Below are 13,753 nucleotides of genomic sequence, written 5' to 3'. Positions count from 1 at the left end.
GAGAGATTAATAAAATGGTGCTAGAATATTACTGTTGGAATTTGGGTTTGGATTCAGAGATCTCCTGGCTGTGTCTGTTGTGTTTCCCTGTAGCAACTTTATCACAGAACTAGGTGAGAAAAATAATGTAATGTGTTAGGAAGCTTTTGTGATGTGACTTGCCTTATGCTTGCTGTATGATCATACTATATATGATCAAATCTTTATATTTTATTGATAATCATGAGCCAAGCCCATCAGCATTTTCTCATCTGTAGCTGTCTTTGCAATTTACAGTGCATTTTTTTTTTTTGTTTCTGCTTCTTTCTTCCAAGCTTAGCTTCAAAAGTGCTTTAGGATAATACAGGAGGACAGTTGTTTCCATAGGCCCAAAGAATTTGTTGCTCTGAAGTGGGAGCAGAAATAGTGTATAGATACACTGAATCTCAATGCTGATTTTGCTGTATCTATTCTTTTCTTTTTGGGAACAGAATTGTATCTTATTTATTAAAATACTGTAATGACTCCAAAGTGCTTGTTCAGTTTCTGCTGTGTTTGGCAGGTCTTCCTTTAAGGCTGCTGTTTTCAGCCTGCCCAAAATGCTCAATTTGAAGAAGAAAATTCAGTGGGTTTGGGCACACTTGAGAACTGTTCTGTCTGGCATGAAGTGTTGAGGATACTTGATGTCTCCAGAACAAAAACCACACAACTGGAGATGCTCTGTTTAAAAAAGAAATAAAAGAAGATGTGTGTGACTGTTGAAGCTCTTCAACCCTATGTTAAGATGACAATAATGTCCCTTTTTATTCCACAGTTTGGATTTACATTTTGAATTCTGTCATGTTACAAGTTGTATCCCTGAGAGCACAGTTATTTGAATCATAGAATCATAGAATAGTTAGGGTTGGAGAGGACCTTAAGATCATCTAGTTCCAAGATGTACTCAGTGTCCTTTAGTTTGTTTCCTTAGTGAGGAGGATTTATGATGTGAGTGTTTTGGAGGGTGGGATAACTGACAGATGTCAAAAGGATAAAAGTAGGCAGAGAAATTTCTCTGAGTGTATATATGTGTATATACACAAACACACACACATACACAAAGATGCATATAAACTATTTCCATGAGCTTACCATTTAGGCTCCTGACAGTCATTTATGCAACAGTCAAGGTTTCCTAACATCACTGGAACTTTACACTATTTAGAGGATGTCAGTGGGTTCATTTTGCTGCTCTTTTCACCCTTTCTCATCAATTCTGTAACACGATCAGCAGTGAACTGGAATGAACAGGCTTTTTAAGCAGCTCATGTGTATATTGGGTGAAGGTTCCTCCTGCTGCACATCCTTTGTGCTACACACAACCTGTGGCAGACATGCCAGTGTTTCTTACTTGAGGAAACTGTAGATTAGGAAAAAAGTAATTAATTATATCCAAATGCTTTTCCAAAAGCAATATGATAGTGTTTGAGATGTGGTCTTTGAATGCACCTTTGGTAGCAACTGGCACTTGCTTTGAAGATGGTTCTTCCTCTGGAAAACCACCTTCTTGTTGCAAAAAGAAAATAAAAAGTAATGAGGATACAAAGGAAAGATGCATCTGGGAGTGAAAAAAAAGGTGTTGCAATGTAAATACCAGGTAACAAATCACCTGTTGTGCAATGAAGAGGAAAGAGGGGAAGCACAGTAGTGTCCGTTACAGCAAGTGGGGCCAGATTGTATTTCCTTAGTGCCAGATATTATGCCATTTGTTGACTTTTTTTCTTGTTGGAGTTAACATTTATCTCCTGCTGACTAGTTACTTATTAACTGATGTGACTGGTGTTGCAGTCGTATGAAGGAAAATTACCGACAGATTCACTGGAGTTGGAATTCTTCATCAAAGTAATTATTTTCAGTCTTCTTCTATCAATGTGGGACTCTTCCAAACTAAGGCTCGGTTCAGGAAGTGGTGCACCAGGAAAGTGTTTCCATATTAACTGTGTATACAAGAACAGGTAATTTGTCTTTCCAGTATTTCCTTGGCTACGGGCAGACTGCTGTGTCTGTATGCATGTGTGTGTATGTGCCGGGCACTGGTCGGGTAACTGTCTGAAAATGAGACAAGGCATTCCCATGTTCTGGTATTGCTTCTTAATACAGGAACGTGCAGAAGTTAAATGTACTTTGTTTGTGTGGAACTAAGCAATATTAGTTCATTCTTACCAGAGTAAAGATAATATTGAAAGCTGGTTGAAAATGTCTTTCTTTAGATTAGCTGTAGCTTCAGTTGGGGGATCAGAAGTCTTTCTGAAGTCTGTTTTTGTGCAGCTGGTACACAGGGTGTGTAACTTTTTAAACCATCATATTTTTAAACCATACTCCATTTTCTATCTCTGCATTGATACGGGATTGAAGTCCTGAAATCTTGCTTTCCAGCTCTGTACTCTTGAAATGATGATCTTGTTTGGGTACATCTGAAACCCTTTCCAGTCAGGAAAGAGTTGGAGTCACTCGTATATCCTCAGCTTAGGTCACCTAGACCTTGTGATAGCCTCTGTTATCTATGAACACGTCAGCTATTTTGCTTCTAACCTGTGTAGGGATTAACAGCAGAAGAATTTGCTGCAACTGCTTATGGAACTAAAATTGGGATGCATAGAGATCTTGGCTGTTTTGCTGCATCTGGGAAGAAATATGCTATTTATGTATATGGAGTAGGAAAAAATGTAGTGCATATTGGGTAGTGCAGTGTGTCTTGCACTGAGTTTGTAGCTTGAAAACAGCCGTGCATCCAAGTCTTTAGTTGCGTAATGCATTTGGAGTGCTCTGCATTTGAGTGACAGTTAAACACAGTGGTAAGTGGCAGTGTGCATAGGGATTGCTGTATGCACAAGAAAGGGCATTATGTGACTTCTTGGTAGTCCTAGAACAGTACCATCTAACACCAGTGTTGATCTTTGTGAAAAGCAAGCGCAAAAGACACACAACCAGCAGAAGATGGAGTCTGTCTGTGAAGTCAGGTGGCTGTGTGTAGTGTTGTAGGCATTGTGAAGCTCAGAGGAGGCAAAATTGTCTCTCAGGAGATTGTGTCTCAGAGGAGACAAAATCAAGTGTTACCACTAACATTTGCTCTCATCTTCTCACAGCCCCGAGACAGTGTGAGTTGTCTGAAAAAAGATTCCACAGATCTGCCAAAAAAGAGCCCTAACTCTCTGCTGAAATTCTTTTCCAGTGGATGCCTGAGTGCTTGATTCCTCGAGGGTTTTGAAGAGTGGAGGGAAGGGAGAGTGCAGGGATGACATTATGTGCTCCAGTGCTGACAGTTTTGTTCCCCAGTGATTCTTACTGTTAATTATATGAGCATGTAATATCAGTTCATCTCTGCCTGCAAATTCCTTTGGTGTTTCCATGAATTCCCTCTTATTATTATAGGCAGTGAGAGGAAAGTAATTGCTGGTCAGGTTTCATCTGTTTTAACCTTAGGTGTTGCCAATGAGAGCACTAGCATAACCTAATTTTTAGTTAAATACTAGGTAATGGCATGGTCAGGACACCTGGGGACAGTCTTTTCTCCATAGATGTAGCATTTGCTGCTCTTGGTGATGGTGCAGGGTTTTTCCTGCTACTGACTGCTCTGCCTGATGGTTTGCTGCTTTGGCTTGAAAGGAGGATTGGTGCTTGTAATAGGAAGTTTTACATGCTGTGTCAGGCAGGAGGTCACAGAGGCAGATGTCATTGCTTTCAGCAGTGGGAATGCTATCATAGCAGCTTAGTTAACATCTTCCATGTGTTTAGTATGGTGTTGGCCTGGATAGATTAGTGAATCATGAGTGGCAGTCATGAAAGGAGCTGCAAGTCCATTGAGAAATCAGAGGATGCAGCAGACAACCCTCAAGGGTTCATATCTGTCCTATTTTCTTTAGGGATAGTGTGGAGATCACGAGGAGGCTGGGAGATGAAAATCGGTATGCTTTCTCTTTCATTTTTTTCTCTTTCTGTAAGTACTTTGTGATTTAAAAAATGTTGAGAATCAGATGCATATCTGTTTTCATAAGCAATTATGGAGGCCAACACCATCCGTTCCATGTTAATTGTTAAAAAAGCTGTTCCTGAGTGTTTAGACTGGAGTGGTTCTGATATAGTTAGGTCTATCTCTTTTTCTTTGTGCTGCCTATAGGACTGAAGTTTCTCTTTACTCTTGCAGCTTGCTCTGTTGCATGGACTACATAATCTTTTTATTATTCTAAGGGTTATAAATGGCACATCAGGCCCCTTCTGCTCAGTTATCAACTCTGCTCAAAGCTCCATCCAACACTGGCAGGGATGGGGCAACCACAACAGTTTTCATTGAGGTTAACCTCAAGGTGCTTGTTAAAGTGAACTTGCATGATGACTGTCACTGAAGCTCAGCTGAGTGGTGTCAGCTGATGAACCACAGTCCCCTGACTGTATGTACGAGGTCTGAGAGCACTTGCCATATGAGACTAGAAAGAAGCTTTTCCCTAGATCATAATTTAATCCAAATCAGTAATTATTTTCCTTCCTTTCTTGGAGTTCTGAATATTCAAATGAGTTTGGTTGTATTGTATTAATCTGGGGGAGATGGGATTGCCTTTGGTGTGATTTACACAGAACATGTTCTCCATAGTGTCGTAAGCTTGTTGTAACTTGTAACTCTGAAATTTTGAGTCCGCAGAATGTGTTGTGCTTACTCTGCTCAGCCCACACCCCATAAAAAAATCCAGAACAAGGGTAAGGTATTGGGAATTGCTGAAGTTCCAGGTTACTAGAAAAGCAGAATACTTAGTATAAAACTGGTATTAGAAGTATGCTGCAAAGGATGGAGGGGGTGAGAAAGCAGTGTTTCCCTGCAATATGTGACCTGTTTCCCAAGAAAGCTGTTTCCCTGCAATATGTAACCTGAGGAAAGTCATTACTTTTCAGCCTGTTTCACTGATGACAGCATGAGAGAGGGGCACTGAGTTAGCATTAAGCTGATGGCAACTTTTCAGTGAGCTGACAGAAAGTAATACAGCTGAGAGAACCTCTGGACACTCGCGTTCTGCACCTGGTCTGATTAGTGTCCCTTTGATTCCACCTGAGGGAGCTCAGTCAATGGGATTGGGTCATCTCCAAAGGAATGATTCCTTTTCCCTTATTTTATTATTTTTTATTCCAGGTGGTGACACCCTGCTTTTTTCCAAGTAACTACGAACTGGTAAGTATTTTGACATTACTGATACCCATCAGGTTCTATTAGGTTATAGGTTAGGTTATTCCTGTAGCCTCCTATAATCTCATGTTATTTCAGTGCTGTGCTATCCCCTTCCTTGTGAGGGCTTGGCAAATCAAAGGTCTATTCCTGAGGCTTGTTACTGTGTCCTGGCCCATGCAGAAATCTGGTTGTTTGAGTATTTTGCAAGGCTAAGGATTAACTGGGCTAAATCTTTTCTGCTCTTTAGGATTCTTCTTAAACTGAGCTGGGTGACCTTCCTGTGATGCAGCAAATGTGCTGTTGTCCATATCACATTATCTGCTTTCATTTGTGTGTTCTAAATGAAAAAAGTAATTAATTGTTTCAACATGCTGCTGTCTCCTGTTGGTTTGAAAGTACAGCTAGTGGACAGCTTGGTTGGGGCCTGTTATCTTTGTCCATGGTGAAAGAGAGAAGTTATAATCCTAGAATCCCAGACTGGTTTGGGTTGGGAGGGACCTTAAAGCTCATCCAGTTCCAACCCCCTGCCACGGGCAGGGACATCTTCTGCTAAACCGGGTTGCTCTAAGCCCTGTCCAGCCTGGCCTTCACACTGCCAGGGATGAGGCAGTCACAGTTTCTCTGGGTACCCTGTGACAGCGCCTCAGCACCCTCACAGGGAAGAATTTTTTTACTAGTGTCTAATCTCAGTCTCCCCTCTGTCAGCTTAAAGCCATTTCCCCTTGTTCCATCAGTACATGTCACTAAGTTAACCCACACTTGCTCAGGATAGGAAAATGATAAGCCTTTTCTGGCTTGTGTGACTGAATTTTGTTATTTTGGCTCCAAGAGTAGCATGAATGATGCCTGGAGGTTGGGGTGTAAGAGTTATTTATTGAACCACTGTTGCCACCTGCTAGTGTCATTACTAGGACACATCAACCAACAGCTGATGCCCAAGCATCAGACAAGAACTCTGGGTATTGTAGGTATGTGATACAGCCACTGGTAATTAGGATTCCCGCATCATGCTTCTGGCTTGCTATGTGAATTGGCCAAGTCACTTTGCAAGTCTTTGTGTCTTGATTTCCCTGATGGAAAAATATAATGATAATGGTACTTGTCCAACATGAACTACAAAAGTAAGAAGGTGCTATAAAAGTGTTGGTTCATGCTTTTCTTAATTATCACTTAAAAGAAGGGCTGGAAACCTAAATCAGTGATTAATGGTATTATGAGGAATGCGGATATCAACCCATGGGATGTATCTCCTAATTTTGACCCAGTAATTTTATGAATTAACCCACGTCAGAGTCTGAGGATCCTGTATGGCATTACTGCTAAAAGTATAAATAGAAAAGAAACCCTTCCTTACGTCTGTAGCTTCAGAGTGTTAGATGTGTACTAGCAACTGTGGGTGCTATTTCCTTTGCGCTGTTAACACAACCTGAATATTGATTCTGAAATGGAAAATTTATTGTTGTGATTTGGGAACATTTTTAAACATCCAGCAACCTGGGGGATTTGTTACCAGTTGTCACTGTTAATGATTCTGGCTTAATTTGGTTTATATGAGTTGTGAATGTGGGGCATTGCTGATGATGTGGTCCCGAGTGACGCTGTGACCTGCTGGCACTTGGACAGTCTGGACAGCAAAAGTGGCCTAACCTGTTTTAGTTTACTAGCAGGGATGTAGCCAGGTGTATGTTCAGCCTCTGAATAAAACATTTATTAGTTTTAGGCAAAAGGGTGGAATTCTATTTAAGTTTCTTGCAGGAAGAGCTGCAGGTGAAATATTTTCACTGTATAGTGTGTAATAAGTTGTTATTACTGAGGTGTGAAATGTGGTTTCATTTTTAGATTAGGAGTCTGCCTTGTGCTCAAATAAATTGTTTAGTGAAGAGTGTTGTTTCTCTGAAGGAGGATAATCTGTGACCATATTGGCTGTAAGCACTTTTACAACTGTTTTGAGTACAGAATATTGAGATGATGAATAAGTGGTTGATCTTAGAATAAGTAGTTATCTTTAGATAACTCTATTAAAATGAACAAAATCACAGTTTGTTGCTGAACTGTGAAATTACTCCCATTCATTCCAGCCAAGGAATTTCAACCTCTTAGTTCTCACATGAATAAACTATATGCACACACACTCTAAGTTAGTGCTACATATTTTAGCCAATGTAATGGTCTGGAGAGCAATGTATGCTCTCCTTGAGGTGTTTTATAGCAGGAACTGTAGTTAAACTCTCTGTGGCATGTCTGTTGGGAGACTGTTGAAGCCTGGTGAAACTCAGATGCTTGTTTTCTTCAGAATGTGGGGTTTATTGATTATTTTCAGCTTGGTTGTCTGTTTCCAAAGAGGCCCTTGCTTCCAATTTCTCATGAGATATGTATCTTGAAGCTTTGTAATGACATCAGGACCCTCATATATCAACCCAATGCAGCTGTTAGGAGTTTCAGGTGCTAAAATATAAACCAGCTGCTGTGCTGACCGGAGCAAGGGGGACGATGTTATTCCAGCTCTGTTAATTCAAGTCATATGTTTAGCAAAGATGAATTATTGTGGTGTACTTCATTTCATGAAGAGGCAGTGGGTTATTTGTGACAATGGACATTACTGCATCGTAGCGTGACCCAGAGATTTTAAAAAGGGGGAAAAAAGGGTGATGTAAAAGTGCCATGGAGACTTTATTTTCTCTAAGAGCTGACTTACAATAGTTCCTCTATAACAGTCCGCTTAAAATTGATAAAAGTCAAAGATGACAAGTCTGTTTAAACTGACTTTCTGGAATTGTTAAGTCTTATTTTGAAAGATGGTGAATTATTCAGTTGGTCTTATTCCTTAAAATCAACATTTTTAATGTAACAATAAAATTGCTAACAAGTATGGGCATTTTTCTTAACCAAGTCATTTTTTCTAATGCTGCAAAACAAGGAAGAGAAGGCTTAGGCCCTCACCTTAAAGCTCCAAATACTTTCCGTGTATTCCTTCAAAAGGCCAGTGGAAGGATACTGTTTTTGAGGTAATTTTTAGATTCCACAAAGTACTCTAGGGCAGTTTAAGGTGCTTCAAGAGGGCAGTACGTTTGTCTCCTTTACTGAGTATTTTTTCCTTTCCTTCCTTCACGATAGTGTATCTTTGAAAAGAATAAAGGAAATAAAAACTTGATTCCTCAGAGGCCCCATCACACATCCAGCCAAACGTCTTGCAGTAACAAAATGTGATGTGAAGGCCCAAACCTCCTTGTATAGATGGATTCTTATCTTCAGATTAACTCCATTGGTTGAATGGCCTTTATCACTGCATGACTTGTCTGTCAGTTTTAAGGCTGGTTTAGTAATGATCTTTATCAGAGAATTTTCTGCTCTAATCTTTATAACCTTTTTTCTTTCCACCCCCACCTTCTATTCTCCCCCTGCTCCCCCCTCAGTGTTACCAAGGAATTCTGCAAACCTGGGTTGTTGCCATTAAAACACCACATTTCATAACCAGCTGTTCTAATGCGGAAAGATTAAGTGGACACCCAGCTACTCACATTTTGTTGTACCATCACTTCAAACTAAAGTTTGTCTATTTTGCTGATTCTGAGCTGGAAGTTGGGTTATTTTGATATAAATTGGGAAGGGTGGGGAGGTGGTTCTGCTTTTTGTTGTTTTGCTTAACTCCATTTTCCTGAAGTATGCAAGCTGCTTTTCTGCTTGTGAAGGGAAAAACCAGACTTTAACATTCAGGCCCCTCCTAACAAACCAAAAACTGTATTTGGATCAATGAGTCAGACTTCTTTGGCCTGTCCTAAAAGAGGAGTGGAACAGAATGTATCTGATTGTGGGAGAAAAGGGGGAATTTTTTTCTCCCATATGAAAACAGCCTGAGAAAGTTGGGGCTGTTCAGCCTGGAGAAGAGAAGCTGCATGGAGACTGCAGAGCAGCTTCCAGTGTCTGAAGGGGGCTACAAGGATGCTGGAGAGGGGCTCTTCATCAGGAACTGTAGCGATAGGACAAGGACTTGGAGCAGCCTGGTGGTGGAACTGAATGATCTTAAGGTCCTTTCCAACCCAAACCATTCTGTGATTTTTGTGAGGTTTGATTTTTGAGGGTTTAAAAAAAATATATTTATTAGAAGAGTGGGAGAATACCTAGAAAAAATTGCTTCAGAAATTGAGCCTTGTGGAGTCGTAATGGCCTCATTCTAATTGCATATCCCATTTTTCCATGAAAGCTATGGTAGTTTACACATACTTTAATGTATCCACCCCAGTGCCAGTATTTCTGAAATTAAAAGTGAATTTTTGTGCCTGTGTTGTGATACAAAGAAATACAAACCCAAATCCCCAATTATATATGGGGAAAGACAGGAAGAAATCAGAAAACCTGAAGAGAACTCAGTACTCAAATACTGTAATATTGTTTGAAAGAAAATTTGTCCTTCTTACCAAAACCCCTCACATTCCTTTTTTCATGGAGCCTTTTGAGTGCGCCACGGATGCTTTGTCTGAGAAAGATCAGTAGACAGGATAACATGTGGATAACATATATTTTTATCCTCACTGCATTCATTTACTTTTCAAACACATCTTCCCAGAAAACCCAAGAAGTGAGGTAGTCAGTTCCCATGGAGCACAGTCCATCTGGTTTTAATGTGAGCCTGCCAGTGACTTCTTGAGGAATCTGAGGCTGAATTACTGTTTGTGCTGTTGGACATGTAGATGAAGGATTGCATTCTCCAGTTTCATTTTAAGTGGAACCTCAGTGCTGGAAGACAGAAGATTGTTAACTTGGGTTAATCAGGTGTGACCTTCAAATTCCCTGGAGGATGGTGACAGTGACTAAGCTGGATTAGGAAGTGACATATGCAACGATTTTGCATCTGCCAGGGATGATTCTGGTTTCCGGCTTAAATCAGCAAAAACTTTGCTGGAAAATTGCATGAAGTGGGTTTGATTTATAAATGGATTTCTGTGACTAATGACTAATTTGTTTCCTTTTTCTTCTTTCAAGCAGTACAATGGAAATCTTATGGCAAAGTAGGAAAATACCAAGCTCTGTTATTTACAGGGTCTTTTTGGATGTAGGAAGTAGAGAAGACTTTAGCTCACAGGACACATAAGATGCATACAAAGCAAGTGTTACAAACACATAGCAAGCATGATGTGGTGGAGGTAGAGGGCATGCCAGGTGTGCCAGATCTCTCCATTTGTGTGATCTTTCCTGCTTCCTTCCCTCAGTCTCACCAGAGCAGTACTGCCAGGGAATGCTGCAGGCTGCAGCTGCCTGTGTCATGAGCGTGCCTGCACATCATGGGAAGGGAAAGGCAACAGGGCTGTGCTATTCTCCAGTTTGTTTGCAAAGGGTAGGAATAGCCACTGGAGGCTTATATTTGCCTGTTCAGTTCCTGCTTTGTCACCATGCAGAACCGTAGTGCCATGTCTCCATGTGAGGAAATCTGTAAGCTTTGAAGAAACCTTTGTGGAGATGTTTCTGCACATACAGCTTGTTCATACAGCTTTCCTGAACTAATGAGGAAGCAGAAGTGCCTTCAGACGTTTTCTTGTTAAAACTACCTCCTCGCTATTCAGTTTTATTTTATTAAATTTGGAACTGTGCTTTTGGTTTTTTCCTTTTTTCCAGCTTCATCAACCAGTAATACTTCTACTTTTCTTGATTTGCCATAAGAAAAGGGGTGATGAGTTCACACTTAAACAGGAGAAGTTCAGGTTAGGTATAAGGAAGAAGTTCTTCCCTGTGAGAGTGCTGAGGTGCTGGCACAGGTTGCCCAGAGAACCTGTGGCTGCCCCATCTCTGGCAGTGTTCAAGGCCAGGTTGGACAGAGCCTTGGACAACCTGGTCTAGTGTGAGATGTCCCTGCTTTTCCAGATTGTGAAATGATTTTGCATCCCACAGGCTAAAGATGCGGATGGTTTGTTAGCTGTAATGATAACACTGTTGCTACAGCTGCAATGTACTTTGCTTCTGTTTAGCTTTAATGCTTTCTGAACAAAACCTGTTTGATTTTTGCACAGAACTTGAACTTATCTCTTGAAGCAATATTTTTATGCAGCTGAACATGAGGCATTGCTCTGTGCACAGTGGTCTTTGCAGACTTGTGGAGTGGAGAATACTGAAGTTTGATGCAGTCTTACCTGACCTACAGCACTGATTTAGTTCTAGTGTCATTTAGTTTTCTCATGTTTGAGTATTTTTCAAGGTTAAATATTTCTGTTATTTTCCATTATATTTTTATTTATTTAATTATTTTATTTTCTATTTTCTGTTATATTACCATTATTATACAAAATGGTAAAATCCTTAATTTAGGATATTTTTCTCCTGTGACATGCCAGATCTTAACTTCATTGAGGTCTTAAGCAAATATTTTGAGCAGGTATTTTTACCTGGTTTTACCCCTCAACTTCCCCATTACATTGCCTTGATTTCATGCTGTTTGTAGTTATAAGTAAAAACCTGTGTACTGATGGAATGTTGTACCCCTGGTGGTGTGTTGGATTTTTATAGTAATGGATGGGCTCATTTCTTTTAAAAGGTTTATTTTAAACCTCCTTAGATGCAATTCAGCTTATTTTAAAGCCTTGAACAGAGATTTTTGTGATGCTTAAAGAAAATCCTGGGCAGTTCTCTTTATTGATACCTACACAAGTGTCTGGTTTACATGTGAAAGTATAAAATGAGAGATTGGGCAAAAATACAAAAGGGAGTACATGATTAACACATACATCTCCATGTATACTATAATGGGGAGTAAGCACCCTTAGTGGCTGCATGCTGGCTTACAGCACCTGAATATGCAGGGTGATCATATAAAATAATTTCTTCTGTGTCTCTTTGAAAGATAGGTTGGTCATTAATACTGTAGAATGTAGAAAGCATTCAGAAGTACTCTTTTTAATTGTATGTATATTTTAGATTTATTAGAATATGCTTAAACTGCCTGGAAAATTAAAGTAATTCTTGTTAACTTGTCTCCTTTTGCAGACTAATAACTCTGAGGCTGTTAAAAATCATGTAACCAGAACTGTAAGTAATTCCATTTTCTTTCTCTGTCTTTCCCTTCCTTGCCCTGATGTATTTCTCTTGTTTGTGGCTGCTTATTTTTAGTCTATCTTCACAAAGCATTCTTTGCTAGCGGTTTCAAAGCACTCACTCTGGTTTCTGTGCTGTGTGAAATTAGCCTTTGATTAGTGGGGGTTTTGCCACTGGGTTTATCCAGGAACAATGAAATGAACTCTCTGTTCCTTATTTCTAAATCAAGCATGGGAGAAGTGAAATATTAAAATGTTCATAGGCTCATTGTATTCACAGGAGTTAAATCAAGAGGGCTCTTTTTCCAGCCGGAAGGATATTAGTCTTTGCATTGTGGTCAATATACAGTCAATCTTTTAGCCTTTATTTGTTCAAGTTACTGTGCCAGGTTATCTACAAAACAAATTAAATGCCCTTTCCCAAACCTGTGTCATTATTGCTGTATTACTGCTGGTATAAGCACTAATAAATACATTTGTTGAAGTGCAGTAGGACCCAGTCTTGTAAGTGATGTAGAAATTTCTGCAAATGGAAGTATTGCACATGTTCAGCACTGCTGCTTGGGATGGGATGGGCATCAGTCAGTGGGTGGTGAGCCATTGTAGTGTGCATCATTTGTCTGTCTTGGATCTTATTCCTCTCTTTTTGTTCTCTCTCTTTTCATTATTGCAATTACTATTACTATAATTTTTTAATATAATGTTTTACTTTATTTGAGTAAACTTTTTGTCTCAACCCATGGGTTTTTATTTTTTCCACAGTTGTGGTGGGGAGTGAGTGAGCAAGAGGCTGCTTGGTACTTATTTGCCAGCTGGAATTAAACCATGGCAATCAGAGATACTAGGTTTCTTTGATTTTTAACTAAATCATAGGAAATGCCTGTAGATGTCTATCTGTTAGTAGGCAACTGTGATGCAGGTATTTGGTTCCCCACTGTAAAGTTGAAGTTAACATTGAAAAAGGGTCAGAAGGATAGACTTGCAGCATGCATATGATCTTTACCAACTCATTGTTCAATTCAAGAGCAGTGCTGTGTATTGCAGTAAATGAGCATCTGTTTCATAGTGTTAGTCTTGTGCATGTTGCAATTTTTTGTGTATCATCTGTGTTTCAGTGCTGCTAGTGCATTCAGCGTAGGGTGTGAAGAGTTCTGATCCTTGAGTACCTATACAGGCAGGAGACCTTCACAGATGTTGCATTTGTATTAGTAGCATAGTTCTTTACTTGGGGTGCAGCTGAGGTCATCTCTGTGGTTGGATCCATGCTCTTATTCACATTGTTCCAGTAAAATCATTTCTAAGTTCATGGAATCCCAGACTGTTTTGGGCAGGAAGGGACCTTAAGATCATCCAGTTCCAACCCCTGCCATGGACAGGAACACTCTCCACCAGACCAGGTTGCTCCAAACCCTGTCCAGCCTGGCCTTGAATCCTGCCAGGGATGGGGCAGCCACATTTTCTCTGGGCAGCCTGTGCCAGCACCCCACCACCCTCATAGTAAAGATTTGTTTTCTAATGCCTAATCTCAATCTCCCCTCTGTCAATTTAAACCCATTCCCCC

General features: G+C 40.1%; 1 protein-coding gene across 1 annotated transcript in view; it reads left to right on the top strand.

Annotated features, from left to right (window-relative positions):
* The window catches only part of TNS3 (tensin 3), a 192,842-nt gene that overhangs the window by 83,903 nt on the left and 95,186 nt on the right, over window positions 1-13,753 (top strand). Inside the window, exons 4-5 of the mRNA XM_034062598.1 lie at window positions 5,138-5,176; window positions 12,146-12,187. Coding sequence (XP_033918489.1) covers window positions 5,138-5,176; window positions 12,146-12,187 — 81 coding nt within the window. The remainder of the gene's footprint in view (window positions 1-5,137; window positions 5,177-12,145; window positions 12,188-13,753) is intronic.

Source organism: Melopsittacus undulatus, chromosome 1 (genome assembly GCF_012275295.1).
Source record: "Melopsittacus undulatus isolate bMelUnd1 chromosome 1, bMelUnd1.mat.Z, whole genome shotgun sequence".
In the NCBI taxonomy this organism is placed as follows: domain Eukaryota; kingdom Metazoa; phylum Chordata; class Aves; order Psittaciformes; family Psittaculidae; genus Melopsittacus; species Melopsittacus undulatus.
This window is presented reverse-complemented; position numbering and strand designations above follow the sequence as displayed.